General features: G+C 38.9%; 1 protein-coding gene across 1 annotated transcript in view; it reads left to right on the top strand.

Annotated features, from left to right (window-relative positions):
• spon1a (spondin 1a) overlaps nucleotides 1-14,683 on the top strand; it is a 129,173-nt gene that overhangs the window by 11,683 nt on the left and 102,807 nt on the right. Inside the window, exon 3 of the mRNA XM_017708738.2 lies at nucleotides 459-592. Within this exon, the coding sequence (XP_017564227.1) occupies nucleotides 459-592 (134 nt within the window). The remainder of the gene's footprint in view (nucleotides 1-458; nucleotides 593-14,683) is intronic.

The raw sequence follows: 14,683 nt of genomic DNA, 5'->3' as shown, positions 1-14,683 counted from the left end.
CACCACTAACCTAATATTCTACTGAAGATTATGTGCCACTACAGCATGGAAAAAAAGGAAAAAACAAACAGACTGTGACAAATAAGATTTCCCAATGACAGCTGCTTTGGCACATGATTTTCAAGGGTTAATGGTATTTACTATTCAGTATGAACATGATTATGTTTGTTTGATGACATTTAATTAAAAATTAATCTAATGACAAAAATCCCTAAATTACTGTGGGATTACCAGATGTGGTTGTTAGGTGTAATTAGGTCAGCATAATTAATGAATTATTTCTGTAGTGCATGATGGATAATGCAAATATGATTTTCTTTACAAGGAGTTGTTTTGAGCTGTACAGCGTGACAAGTAAACATTATATTAGTATGCTTAAATGATGTAAACATGTGAACAGTATAAGAATAGGCTGTGTATGAAAATCTTTTGATTTGTGAATGTGTGTTGTTCTGCAGATCATTGATGAAGAGGACACACAGTTTATGACTAATTGCCCACCTGCCGTGACTGAGAGTACCCCTCGTAGGAGGACCAGAATACAAGTGTTCTGGACAGCACCCTCATCAGGCATCGGCTGTGTACTGCTGAAGTAGGTGTTTGTCTCTTCTTATTTTCTGTTTTGTAGATTATTAGAAAGTGATTTTAAAAATACAGTTAATTTTACTATGGATTAAATATAATAATTATTCAGTAATTTTCTTTTTAGGGTCAACAGGAGCAGTGTGGGTGAACATTAGAGCAAGGCTTTATTGCTGTCTCTTATTGGCAGGAGCAGGCTTTATTACTTTAGACTATTGGCAGGAAAATACTGGAGCATGATGCAGCTTGGGCTCAGACACTCATGTATTAGAGCTGATTAATAAAACCTAAACATAAGCAAAGTGGGTGGCATCAAATTTGGTTTCAAATAAAAAGTCTAGTGCTTGCTTGGATTTTGTAATGTAAATGTGTCTTTTATCAGAATGCAAAAGTAATCTACAGTGCTAGGTGTATGCCTGTCACATATTTTCAGGTTCAATATTCTGATACTTCAAAATAACCAAATAAGCCACAGAAATCACAATCCAAAGAATTTATAAGTGACTAAAGAAGAAAATTTGGTAATTTGAGTATGAGTAAATATCTTAACCCCATCTCCCTCCCTGACAGCTGTACCTAGTTTTGATCATTGTCATTGATTTCCCTGGATAATGGTAAATTACCTTCTAAAGAAAACAAAGCAGTACAGTTCAATTTCAGTTACATTTCCATACACATTTACATTTACAGCATTTAGCAGATGCTGTTATCCAGAGCGACTTACAAGAAGTGCTTTGTCTATCTAGAGAAAGTATCTTTGCTAGTTACCAATAGCTTAGAGAAAAAGACAGTCCTGAGCTCAGATACTGCTAGAAACAAAAAGTCACTGTAGATACCAAGAGAAAAAGGAACAGCGTTGAACACAGAAATGATATTGGACCTAGTTGTGAATTTAAACCTGTAGAGTTCATCAGAAGATCATAGCTCTGAAATTTAAGTGACTATGTTCCAAGCAGGGATCAAATGTGTAATTGATGTTGCCACATGTGCTTTTGTAGAGACTTCAAGCCGTGTGCTGGGTTGTAATGCTGTAAAACTATCCTTCACAGGAAGGGATAGATCTGATAAAGAGTGAGAAACAGAGAGAGAAATGGAGGGGATGTGGCCTACATGACATTCCGATCACTGCATTATTAAAGTGTGGACTGAGCCTGTCACTCTGGACCAGCGCGATGCGCTGCCATAAAAGCCGTCTGCATTTCTTATTAATGTACGTTATTATGTGGCTGTCGGGATGAGTGATGAGCTTCATGTCTCTCCGGTACCCACTAACTCCCCTCAACTCTGTCTAAACAGAGGATCTGAGAGAGAGAGAGAGAGAGAGGACAAAAAGAGAAAGAGGTAGAAAGAGATGGGGATATAGAGGAAGAGAGGAGATGTAGAACGAGATGGGGATATAGAGGAAGAGAAGAGATGTAGAAAGAGATGGGGATATAGAGGAAGAGAAGAGATGGAGATATAGAGGAAGAGAGGAGATGTAGAAAGAGGTGGGGATGTAGAGGAAGAGAAGAGATGTAGAAAGAGATGGGGATATAGAGGAAGAGAGGAGATGTAGAAAGAGATGGGGATATAGGGGAAGAGAGGAGATGTAGAAAGAGATGGGGATATAGGGGAAGAGAAAAGATGTAGAAAGAGATGGGGATATAGAGGAAGAGAAGAGATGGGATGTAGAGGAAGAGAAGAGATGTAGAAAGAGATGCGGATATAGAGGAAGAGAAGAGATGGGATGTAGAGGAAGAGAAGAGATGTAGAAAGAGATGGGGATATAGAGGAAGAGAAGAGATGGGATGTAGAGGAAGAGAAGAGATGTAGAAAGAGATGCGGATATAGAGGAAGAGAAGAGATGCGGATATAGAGGAAGAGAGCAGAGGTAGAAAGAGATGGGGATATAGAGGAAGAGAGGAGAGGTGGAAAGAGATGGGGATATAGAGGAAGAGAGGAGAGTTAGAAAAAGATCTGAATATAGAGGAAGAGAGGAGAGGTAGAAAAAGATCTGAATATAGAGGAAGACAAGAGATGTAGAAAGAGATGGGATGTAGAGGAAGAGAAGAGATGTAGAAAGAGATGCGGATATAGAGGAAGAGAAGAGATGCGGATATAGAGGAAGAGAGCAGAGGTAGAAAGAGATGGGGATATAGAGGAAGAGAGGAGAGGTGGAAAGAGATGGGGATATAGAGGAAGAGAGGAGAGGTGGAAAGAGATGGGGATATAGAGGAAGAGAGGAGAGGTAGAAAAAGATCTGAATATAGAGGAAGACAAGAGATGTAGAAAGAGATGGGATGTAGAGGAAGAGAAGAGATGTAGAAAGAGATGCGGATATAGAGGAAGAGAAGAGATGTAGAAAGAGATGGGGATATAGAGGAAGAGAGGAGAGGTGGAAAGAGATGGGGATATAGAGGAAGAGAGGAGAGGTGGAAAGAGATGGGGATATAGAGGAAGAGAGGAGAGGTAGAAAAAGATCTGAATATAGAGAAAGACAAGAGATGTAGAAAGAGGTGGGATGTAGAGGAAGAGAAGAGATGTAGAAAGAGATGCGGATATAGAGGAAGAGAAGAGATGTAGAAAGAGATGCGGATATAGAGGAAGAGAAGAGATGTAGAAAGAGATGGGGATATAGAGGAAGAGAAGAGATGTAGAAAGAGATGCGGATATAGAGGAAGAGAAGAGATGTAGAAAGAGATGGGGATATAGAGGAAGAGAAGAGATGTAGAAAGAGATGGGGATATAGAGGAAGAGAGGAGAGGTAGAAACAGATGGGGATATAGAGGAAGAGAGGAGAGGTAGAAAGATTGTGGGATACAGAGGTAGAGAGGGAGGGAAAGAGATACGATAGAGAAAGAAGGATGGAGAAACAGAAAGGCAAAGAGAAGAGAGGGAGAGGAGAGAAAGAGCTAGTCAAAGAGGAAGAGAGATGGAGAGATAAAAAGATAGAGGAAGAAGAACAGACAGAAATAGAAAAGGGAAAGAGAGAGAAGAGAGGAAGAGATTGAAAGCAAAGAAGATGGAGAGAGGAAGAAGCAGAGAAAGCAAAGACAAAGGAGAGACAGAAAGAGGAAAAAGAGACAGAAAAAGAGAAAGTTCACATGAGAAAGAAATAGAGAGAAAGAAGGGTGAGGGAGAGAGAGTAAAAGGAGAGAGAGAAGGAGAAGTTAGAGAAAGAAGGACAGAGATGCCAAGATGGTAAAGAAATGAAAGGAGAGAAAAAGAGGAAGAGAGGGGGAGATGGAGAGATAAGAAGACAAAGAAGGACTGTGAGAGAAATAGAAAAGATGGAGACAAGCGAAGGAGAGGAGAAGAGGAAGAAGAAGAAGAAGAGAGAGAAGGCAAAGACAAAAGAGGAAAAGGAGAGGAAGAAAGAGACAGAAACAGACAGGAAGAGGAAAACAGAGAAGGCAAAGACAAAAGGGAGGTAGAGGAGAGAAAGAGAGTGCAGGAGTGAGGGAAAACAGGAAGAAAATAAGGTGAGGGAGAAGCAGGAGAGAGATGTATAAAGAGATAGAGAGAGAGAGAGAGAGAGAGAGAGAGAGTTATTGAGTGGGAGAGACTGACAGCAGGGGAAATAAAAGTACAGCGTGAGGAAAACTGATGCTGTGCAGGGGATGTTGGAAAAGAGATATAAAAGAATGTAAAAGAGACTTCTAAAAGAAAACAGTAGAGTGTGAACAGGGGGGCAGTGTGCGGAGGGCAGCTGGTGGAAAGGGGCAGGAGAGGTGCAGGAGAAAGTAATGAGACGAGAGCTGTGCAGAGGCTGAGGAACACAAAGGTTGGTCTAGGTGAACCTTTGTAATTGTTCATTCCTCAGTCTACAGGGGAAGTTCTGAAGCTGTGGAGCTCTGTGGACCTCAGCACACTGACCCAACAAACATAGACAATGTTCCTAACTGTTTTAAAATGTTTACAAACAGAGCTGTTCAGTCAGATTAACTTGTGTGAAATAGGGATGAGCACACTAGAACAGTGTGGAATTGCTGTTCTCCAGTTTGACAGGGGGAGAGCAGTCTAGGCTTGTATGAATGACTCAGTACATTCTAGAACAGTGTGGATGGTCAGGCATTCTGGAAGAGTTTGAATGAGTGTGACAATTACAGAACAGTATGAACGGGTGAAAATATTCTATAACTGTGAATGAAGGAGACTGAACTGTGTGAATGAGGAAGACATTGTGAATCGGTGTGAATGTGGAGGTACGGTCCCAGGAGGGCTTCAAGAGTGTTGATACAAAGACATATACCTAGTCACAACACAGAGAAAATCATTTTTATTAGTGCGCACAAGCTCTGCTGACATATTTTTAACCCTTAAAATGGGCCACAGTATGAAAAAGATTAAGAACTGCTGTTTGAGACCAGTGTGAATGAGATGGGGTGGGCATTCTACAGTTTGAACAAGTGAGAGCACTTTAGAATAGAGTGAATAAGGTAGAATATTCTAGATCTGTGGATGGGAAGAATATTCTAGATGCACGTGGATGGGGAGGGCATTCTAGAACAGTCTGATTGAGTCAGGACATTCTGATTCTACCTCATTCAAGAATATTTTAGTACTGTGTGAATAGAGGACACCGTTCTGAAACAATGTGGATGGGGAGAACATTCTAGGACTGTGACTGGAGGACAACATTCTGAAACAGCGTGAATAAGGAGAACATTTAAGAACAGTATGGATGGGGAGAGCATTCTAGAACAATGTAAATGTATGAGAACACTTTCAAACAGTGTAAATGGGGGAGAACAACCTGAAATTGCCTGAATAAGGCTATTCAAGCTTCATTCAAGCTTCCTTTGATTGGAGCAAAAATGTGAACAACAAGTGTATCGGTAAATTGTGAGATGTATTGACATGTAGGAGGAGAAATGTTAGTTAAATAAAGAAAGCAAGGCCAGCCGTGTAACAAGGTTAATTGTTTTGGCATACCCTCTCAGTCTGTCTGAGCTAAAAACTCATAAGGTTGACTCCAATTAAAAGTTTGCCTGCGAGGAGCGACAGGTGCATCTGCAAACCCATAAAGTAAACATCTTACTGTCAGGCAAGTATATCTCCAGAGACAGACACCATGCACACATTCACATGCCCATATCCATGCAGTAATAAGGTGCTGGACTGCTTGTTGTCTTAAGAGAAGCAGTCGTTTCCAGAATGATACATGGCACATTTTGAACAGTTTTAAATGGGGGGAATTGCATCATCCTTAAAAATAACAAGCTGAGTGCCATGAGAGCAGATTTACTTTCCCAGTAATGTTATGAAATATAAAATTGCTATAAAATGCTATAAAACTATATTACATTCTACCACGGCCCAAAGGTCTATGGCTTGTTGGCAATCTCATAATTTCAGTTTATGTTAATAATGCAGAGCTTTGTATACGACATGCTATCATTTTTTAAAGCAAGCATCCATCTATTTTCTACCTTTTCCATGTTTGAAATTTCATTTTTGACCCCATCTCTTTCCTCTTTATTTATTTATTTTTTATTATTGATCCAACAACCTGTTATTCATCCTGTTTTAGACACTCAAACACTGGATTGTTTTTGTATTTGTTGTATTGTCTTTTATATCTCAGAATTGGTGTTAGTATTATGGTTGAAACAGAACATGTGCATGTTGCTACTTCAAATTAGTTATTAACACCACAGAATAGAGCTGTTTTTTTAATCTGGTGTTATTAGACTCTCAGCCTTCACTCTTGTAGTCTGCAAACAGGTCAGAATCTTCAGTGATTAGGACAGTAAGCCTGGAGTCTGGCTTCTCTGTGAAGTATTTGCCGATTTGATCATCTGCTCTGTGTGTAATTTCTCTAACAACTTGTTTGACAATACAGTTGTGTCTTGCTGTGTACGGTTCTTTGAAATAACGGCTCTCACAGAAGCCTCTTTACCAGAGAAGGGCTTAAAGCCATGTTAGCCAGTGCATTTGTGGTAATTAGTTTTCTACAGCCATCCCTCAGTTTTGATGAGACTTGCCAAATTGTCTGGCTTGGACCCTTTAATTCATTAGTGAGAGTCATACTTTTGTCTTTTTCTGGTCACAGAAAACAGACATAGTCATGTGCTACAGTTTGCATGCCTCTGGGTCAAATTACATGTTTTATTTTATTCTCTAAGTAAAAATAAGTTAGCATCCTCTACAGGGAGCAAACTTGCAACTAACATTAGAACAAACAAGCTATTCATTTTATGTGTCAGTGTGTCATCTTAACCATTTCCACACTTCTCTTTGAGGAGGTCCTACTTCAGCTATACAGTCCATCATTTATCCTTTAAACCACAACAGAATTCTAGAACAGGGATTCCTGCTTATTTTCAGAGACCATTAAACACCAAGTACATCATGAGTAAACATCATGAAGAATATGCATCAACCATATCAACATCGATCCTTTGCTCCAAATAAAATGGGCAAACAAGGATGTGACATTGTGCAGTAACAGCCTGGTTTTATGTACATCATAAATCCAGGAGAAAAATGGTTAATTATAAGTTGTTTTAGTTGTAGGTGAGTGCAGCCTCTTTTAAATGAACATAAATGAAAGAGGTAGAAAACAACACAGCATGGAACTAAAAGAGGTTTAAATATGTATAGATTGTTACTTTATAATGTATTTATAATGTAATATTTTGGCAGAATATGTATCGACCATATCAAAAAAGGTCCTTTGCTCCTCATGAAATGGTTCTGAATTGTACAGGATTCTTTGGAAAAGTGAAAGGAGCTAAAACTTTACGAGGGCTAAAACTTTACAAGTGCTTTCACCCTCTGCTGGGATCTCGTTTGAATTTGAGCTGATCTTGGGGATGTAGCTCCACACTGAGTGAAGCACAAAACAAATGTCAAAAGTTCAACTAAGATCAGATTCTTTGCTCCCAGCAGAACAGACAAACAGAGACACTGGGCTACTGTCCATTTTGGAAAGGGCAAGTAGCATGAAGAGCTTCATCACTTCATTCAGAATCTCAGGTGTTTGTAGTTCAGTTTGAGCTACTATTAGATAATCTGATCCTTCCATTTGCTGGAGCACAGCTGCTCTGTCATCTTGGTCGTCCTCATGCGAACAGTAGAGGCTTAACCATGATTAGTCAGTGAGTTTTTGTAGATAAAAGTTGACAATCAACTGTAAGTGAATAAAATAATGTTGCATTTTGACTGTTTTAATAATTGTGTTTGCTAGAATTTGTTTACTGTCATCCCAATTAAATTGCACAAATACATTATTTTTGGCCTGTAACAGTCTTTAGAGGCTTTGTCACAGCTTTAAACAAAAATGTTTCTTATAAAACCAGGCAAAAATGGTAATTATAAGTTGTTTTGTTTGAAATATGGGTGCAACCTTTTTAAAATGAACATAAATCCAAGAGATAAAAATCAAAACAGCCTATAAACAATAAAATGTCTCCAACTGCTAAGGGTAGTGCAACTAATGTTGAAAACACATAACAACTATTCCTAGAAACAATGAATATAGATTAGATTTAGAATACACTGACTACAAAAATCTTATTTGACAGCATGTCACCTCCCTTTTTTGAAAGATTCAAACAAGGTAGGTGAGGGAAAGGTGAAAGGTAGGTTAGGGATATTAAAATGGGTGTTAAAATGGAAATAATGAACCAAAAGAAAATAGCCAAAAATAAATAGATTTATTTGTCTGTAGTTTTGACTGCTGAATGACATTCAGGTAAAGGAGCAGAGTGTGTCCTCAGTAACAGAGCTGAAAAATGAATACAGAGATAACAGTGTAGCTAGAAAACCAGCTAAACTTACAATAAACACAAAATCTTGAACCTACATTTTGCTAACTTCTGTATTATGGTTGCTATCTAGATAAACAAAATCCAGGCAGACTCAAATGTCTCCTAACGTGACAATGTTAAGGCACATCAGTACAATCCCACAGTTTATAGGGTTAAATGAAATAAAATGTCCTGGTAATAGAATTTAACAAATATATACAGTAGCTGATGTTTTCTAACTGTATTCTTTTAACCAGCACATTGTTTTTGTGCATGCCTTGGTCTGGAAAATGCAGGAAAAATTGCACTGTGGTTGATGGACTGTAAAGAGGAAAGATTGGATTCAGCAGTGAATACCCACACCTACAGCAGTGCTGCTCTTAGTAAAGAGATTCCTATTCTCATTGCTAAAAGGAGCACTGCTGAAGGTGGTATGTGAGCCGTGGATATAAATTGATCTGCAGGGTAAGGGCCTGATACGGTCTGATCACGTCCTTCTGTAATTTCAATTCATATCGATTGATCTGTGCATGTCGTCCATTTCATTTCCAAAAGGCTTCAAAATCCTGTTACCTAGATGAGAAATCCTTCCTTGCTGCATTAGACTGTCACTCTAGCACTATTACAATGCACTCTCACACACACACACACACACACACACACACACACACACACACACACACACACACACCCTGCTAATGATAGTAGCAATTAAAGGTAATAAGCACAAATTAGTGTTACATGCAGGAATTGTGCTAATTTGAGGCAGTGATTGTCAGCCACATTTGCATGCTTGGTTGAGCTATTCCCTAAACGTTACACAAGCATTTATTTCCCCAGAATGGATGAGTGAAAGAAACAATATAACGCAAGTGGACAAAAACTCATTTTAGATAGTTAAGATTTCTTATTCACAGTAGTGTACGCTTTATTTACTGACTCTAAGCAAGAAAGAACATATGTTTTTTTTTTTTTCAATTCAAAACGAATCCATTTAGTGTCCAGTCATCATCTGTGTTTTGAAGTTTTTTTTGAGAGCAGGCTGTTCTCAATGAAGACGTGTATGTTTATGTATTTATGGAAAAGATTTCTTCTATTACAGAGAGCTTTCAGACTGTGTGGTCACACTGCTGCGTTTTGCTTATGGGCAGCTGTAATTGTGGAGTAATGGCAATGCATGGATGTTCTCATGCCTGGAAAGAGTGAATCTCAATAACTAGCACTTCTCATCTAAACAGTGATTACTCTAAGGTCAGATTGGGACATTCACTCTCCCACACACATCCACCAAAGTTCCTCTGTGAGTACTAATACAGTCAGGTATCAGAGACCGGGGATTGAATGTCCTAAGCAGCCTCTGCTTTGGCGTTATTGGTGCTGAGTCATTAAAATTGAGACATGACACATTGAGAGACTTTGGCCTTATCCCACTTTGACTTCTTTAAATCCTCCCTTAGAGCATTTGGGGCACATGCATGTCCACATTCAGTATTTGGTATAAAATGTAAGTATGCTACTATACTTTCTAGCACTATCTGAAAGAAGCGCCATGTTGTCTTTAATATTGAATGAGTAACAGTTAACGGCAACATGCAAACTATATTCATAGGTATATGCTCAGAATGGTAATTTGTGAGTAAAATGTACAAATTTGTACAAAAAGAAATAATCACTATTTTTTTGCATTCATTTTAGGATGAGTAGACCGATGTATATGCCCCAAAAATACTTAGAAAATTTATTTACTTTTATTTTGAATAGTGACCAAATGAGGAAAGGTGTCTACACACTGCACTGTAAAAATATTTTAACTGAAAAAAGTTTATTAATCTTACTGCCTTGAAATAGACTTCTAATAATAATTGATCTTCAAATGATAATGACAGGATGTAACACATTGATTAACGTAATGTTAACCTACTATTAGAAATTTCAATGAACTCAAAAGTTAAAAAGAGTTAAAAAGTTAAAAAGAGGAATTACAGTGTTCAAAATGCATAATTCATTTGTTGACCTGTTACAATGTTTTGATGTGAGACGGTGTATTGTAGAGATGCTTTTTTTTCAAATGTAAACAACATGTAGCCAATTTTCTTTTCTTTAATTTCCAATTAAAACAGAGACTTAGTATAGTATACAATCTGTCAATATTTGAGTTACAGCTGCATCCTCCCAAAAATGGCTTTTCCCAAAGACTTCACTCACATTGCTTCCTTTCAAAGAGACCCTGACATTCACACAAGTAACTACCCAAACACACCTTAGCTCCCACACAGATTTCTCTTGTGCACCTAAAATGTCTAAAGGAGATATTTCTGAGGAGTTCAAAGACTTTTTGTGCTGGAAGGATGTCCAGTTTAACTGGACATGTGAGATGTGGAGTAAGGTTTTATGGACTGATGAGTCCAAATTTGTAGTATTGTTATTAGGATTTACTTGGATCATGAAAAGCAGAAAATGTAAACAACTCCTACGACTAAACTTTGGGAGAAAGTTATTCTTGCAGATTTCTTTGAAAAACTGAAAGCAGGTCTTCTGAAGAGAAAAAAAGCTTTAATAAAGGCACAGATTGGACTCACTAAGCACTGAAAAATAGTTGTTGAGGCTTCTGCAGAATATTCTGTGAAATATTTGCCTTTTCTCGCGTCTGAAAAATGAATAACTTGTATATATTGGCTGTTTTGACTCGAAGTTAAATAAAGTAAAGAGGGTGATATCTGGCATTTCCACAGTACTGTACCTGTATTTCCACAGTACTGTACAGTGTCAGAAAATGTCGCAGCCAAAGTTGAAATAGTGAACTTTTTGGGTTTGGAAAGGAGCAACTTTTCTCTGCATACAGATACGTTTTTAGTTAGACAAAATGCAGCATTCTCACTGAGAATATTGAAGGATTTGTTTTTAGTGCTGCGTCAGCCTCTAGTGTATAGGCACCCTAGCACCACATTTTTTAAATATATGAATTAATGATGAACCTTAAACCAAATCTGCAGCATTGCATCCAAGAAGTGCAGCTCTTTCCATCGATCTAACTTAGGGTGATCCATAGGCCTGATAGGCTGTCTTAAATTTATACTTCATGGCCTTGAGCACTGGCCTGAAAAGAATGTTCTCTCTCCTCCAACCACACACACACACACACACACACACACACACACACACACACACACACACACACACACACACACACCCTGACACACACAGGCGATTAGCATCAGCAGTGTAAATGCAGGAAAGTGAGTCTGCCCTTAATAACATCTCATTGATAGAATTTAAATTGGATGTTAAATAACCATTACCGCGGCTGATTGCCTGGCCAGCCCTGGAAAGTGAGGAGGCTTTCTTCCGGTGCCTCTCTCTCTCAGATATGTGAAATTGGGGTGAGATTGAATTAAAGCATGGACAATTAGAGTGGATCTGGCAGCATCTTTACATAAGAGCGGGACCGTTCTTATGTGTGCGGGTATATGGGTGTGTGGTGGTGTGCCTTTTAGTGTTGAAGAAAGTGAGAAGGTTTGTGTTATTAGAATGTTGTGAGAGAAGGTGAAGGAGAAATGTGTCTTTTCCTCTATCACCTCCTCACCTTTTTTCTGTGCTTCGGCTTATCTGTTACCTGTTCCTGCCACTAAGGCCTCCCATGAAATAGAGCCTTTAGTACAGTGATTTTTTTTTCTCTCCATTTATTTGACTGTGAAGGCAGCGAAGCAGTTATAGAACCTTCTCTGCATTGTGGCCATATAAAAGGTAGAAAAAGAAAAAGGAAAAAAAAAGCCTGTATATAATACTGTATAGCTGTCAGGCACCTGTCAATGCAGAGATATGCGCTCACTGCTCTCCATCACCCAGTGCCACAAAAGGCCACAAAATAAACAAATAAAGGGAATAAAGGAATAAATAAAAGAGCTGTCACTTTGCCCAGCCCTCGTATCATCAAACATAATGTGGCTGACAGCGGGGCCACCGAGGCGACAACGGCCCCCGGCGCCGTCCTTTTCAATTAGGAAACTGAAATAACATCATCCAGCTTGAAGCAGATATAAGAAAAGGGCTCAAAAAACAACAGCGCTTGAGTGCCTTTGTTTTTTTTTTCTTCCTCACATTCTCTCTTTCTCTCCCACTCTCTCTGACTTACTTACTCTAGTTCTTCTTCTCTCTCTAATTTGAGAAAACTAGCCTTGTCCCTCGCTCTCTCTCTCTTTTCCTTTCTCTGTGTCCCTATCTTTCTTTCCCTTACGTACTCTGGGCCAGATGTACTCAGTTTTCTGTAGCAGAATGCCTTGAAAAACTATTGAAGGTTGAATTCTGAATACACTGTCCTGAAAGTATTAGTAATGTATTCCATTACAATGCATAAAAAGTAACATATTCAAAATACATTTCAAATACACTTAGAATACGTATTGATAAGGCACATGAGGAAAAACTCTGACGTATTTTTTATTTAATTCAAACTCTTCTTTGATGTCTCCAGGGGGCCATTTTCTTCATATAATTATTTGATTAATATGTTTCATGAAAAATAATTTATTTAAAACACTCAGCATTATTTTGGCTCTCATTGACTACTCTGGTTTACTTCTGCTCACATAATGCCACTGTTGTCTCCTGAACTGAGCAAATGCTTGTTACATACCAACAACAAAGACCTGTAAAATAAAGTAGGTAGCTATGTGATTTACAGTTAATAACATGCATGTATGACTTACATTTACAGCATTTGGCTGATGCTCTTATCCAGACCGACTTACAATTTGATCATTTTACACAGGCAGGCCAAGGCGGTGTTCGGAGTCTTGCCCAAGGACTCTTATTGGTATAGGGTAGGGTGTTTGCCCAGGTGGGGATTGAACCCCAGTCTACAGTGTAGAAGGCAGAGCTGTTAACCACTACACTATCCCAACCAGTATGACTTGCTTGAACCAGGCCAGTACAACACCAATGCTAAGCTTTTTCCTTCAGTTTTATCATCTCTCTAAAAAAGCATAGCAGTGCTGAGATTAATAACTGATCTTCAGTTTGGTTCTCCTAATAAATTAAAAAGTCATTCTGAATGCTGTCTTTACAAAATGTAATTTGGACTAAATACAGATGACTCATTTCTGTGTTCAAAATGGATATTCCCAATACTTGTATTCCAATATATCGCAACCCTGTGTGTAAATAACTGCTGTATAAGCCTGAATGTGCAGTTTGGGCCATGTGGATGAAAAACTGCAAAATGCACCTTTCTTCTTTATGTGTATGCATTTCAGGGAGGATTGCAAAACATGGGAGAGCCATACTAAAAATGGGCAGAGATATTCCACGAGCAGCTGATTATATATTCATCACTATATGGGCAAAAGTATTGGGACACCTACACAGTACACTTACAAGAGATTTTATGATATCCCATTGTAAATCCAGAGGCGTTAATATGGACTTGGTCCCCTTTGCAGCTATAATAGCTTCCACTCTTCTGGGAAGCTTTCTACAGGATTGTGGAGTGTGTCTGTGGGAATTTTTTCCCTTTCATCCATAAGAGCATTTGTGAGGTCGGGCTCTGATGTTGGGTGAGAGGGTTTGGCTCACAATCTGCGTTGTAGTTTATCGCAAAGGTGTTTGATGGGGTTGAAATCAGGGCTCTGTGAGGATCAGTCAAGTTCTTCCACACCAAACTCACCCAGCCATGCCTTTATGGGGCTTTATGTGCACAGGGGCTCAGTCATACTGGAACAGAAAGAGCCTTCCCCAAGCTGTTCCCACACAGTTGTAAGCATACAGTTGTTCAAAATGACATTGTATGCTGAAGCATTAAGATTTTCCTTCATTTAAGCCATGATTCAGCCACAACTTAAAGGATGCAGCTGTTGTTATACACTCACCAGCCACTTTATTAGACACCCCTATTAGGTGTTCAGTTGTTTGTTAACACAAATAGCTAATCAGCCAATCACATGGCCGCAACTTGATGCATTTAGGCATGTAGAGGTGGTCAAGACAATTTGCTGAAGTGCAGACCGAGCATCAGAATGTGGAGGAAAGGTAATTTAAGTGACTTTGAATGTGGCATGGTTGTTGGTGCCAGATGGGCTGGTATGAGTATTTCAGAAACTGCTGATCTACTGGGATTTTCACACACAACCATCTCTAGGGTTTACAGAGAATGGTCTGAAAAAGAGAAAATATCCAATGAGGGGCAGTTTTGTGGACGAAAACGTCGTGTTGATGTGAGAGGTCAGAGGAGAATGGGCAGACTGGTTCAAGATGATAGAAAGGCAACAGTAACTCAAATAACCAACCAAAATCTCTGAGGAATGTTTCCAACACCTTCTTGAAAGTCTTCCATGACGAATTAAGGCAGGTCTGAAGGCAAAAGGGGGTCCAAC

Source organism: Pygocentrus nattereri, chromosome 7 (genome assembly GCF_015220715.1).
Source record: "Pygocentrus nattereri isolate fPygNat1 chromosome 7, fPygNat1.pri, whole genome shotgun sequence".
Lineage (NCBI taxonomy): Eukaryota > Metazoa > Chordata > Actinopteri > Characiformes > Serrasalmidae > Pygocentrus > Pygocentrus nattereri.
The sequence above is the reverse complement of the archived record's forward strand: the minus strand, read 5'-3'. Positions and strand labels throughout refer to the sequence as shown.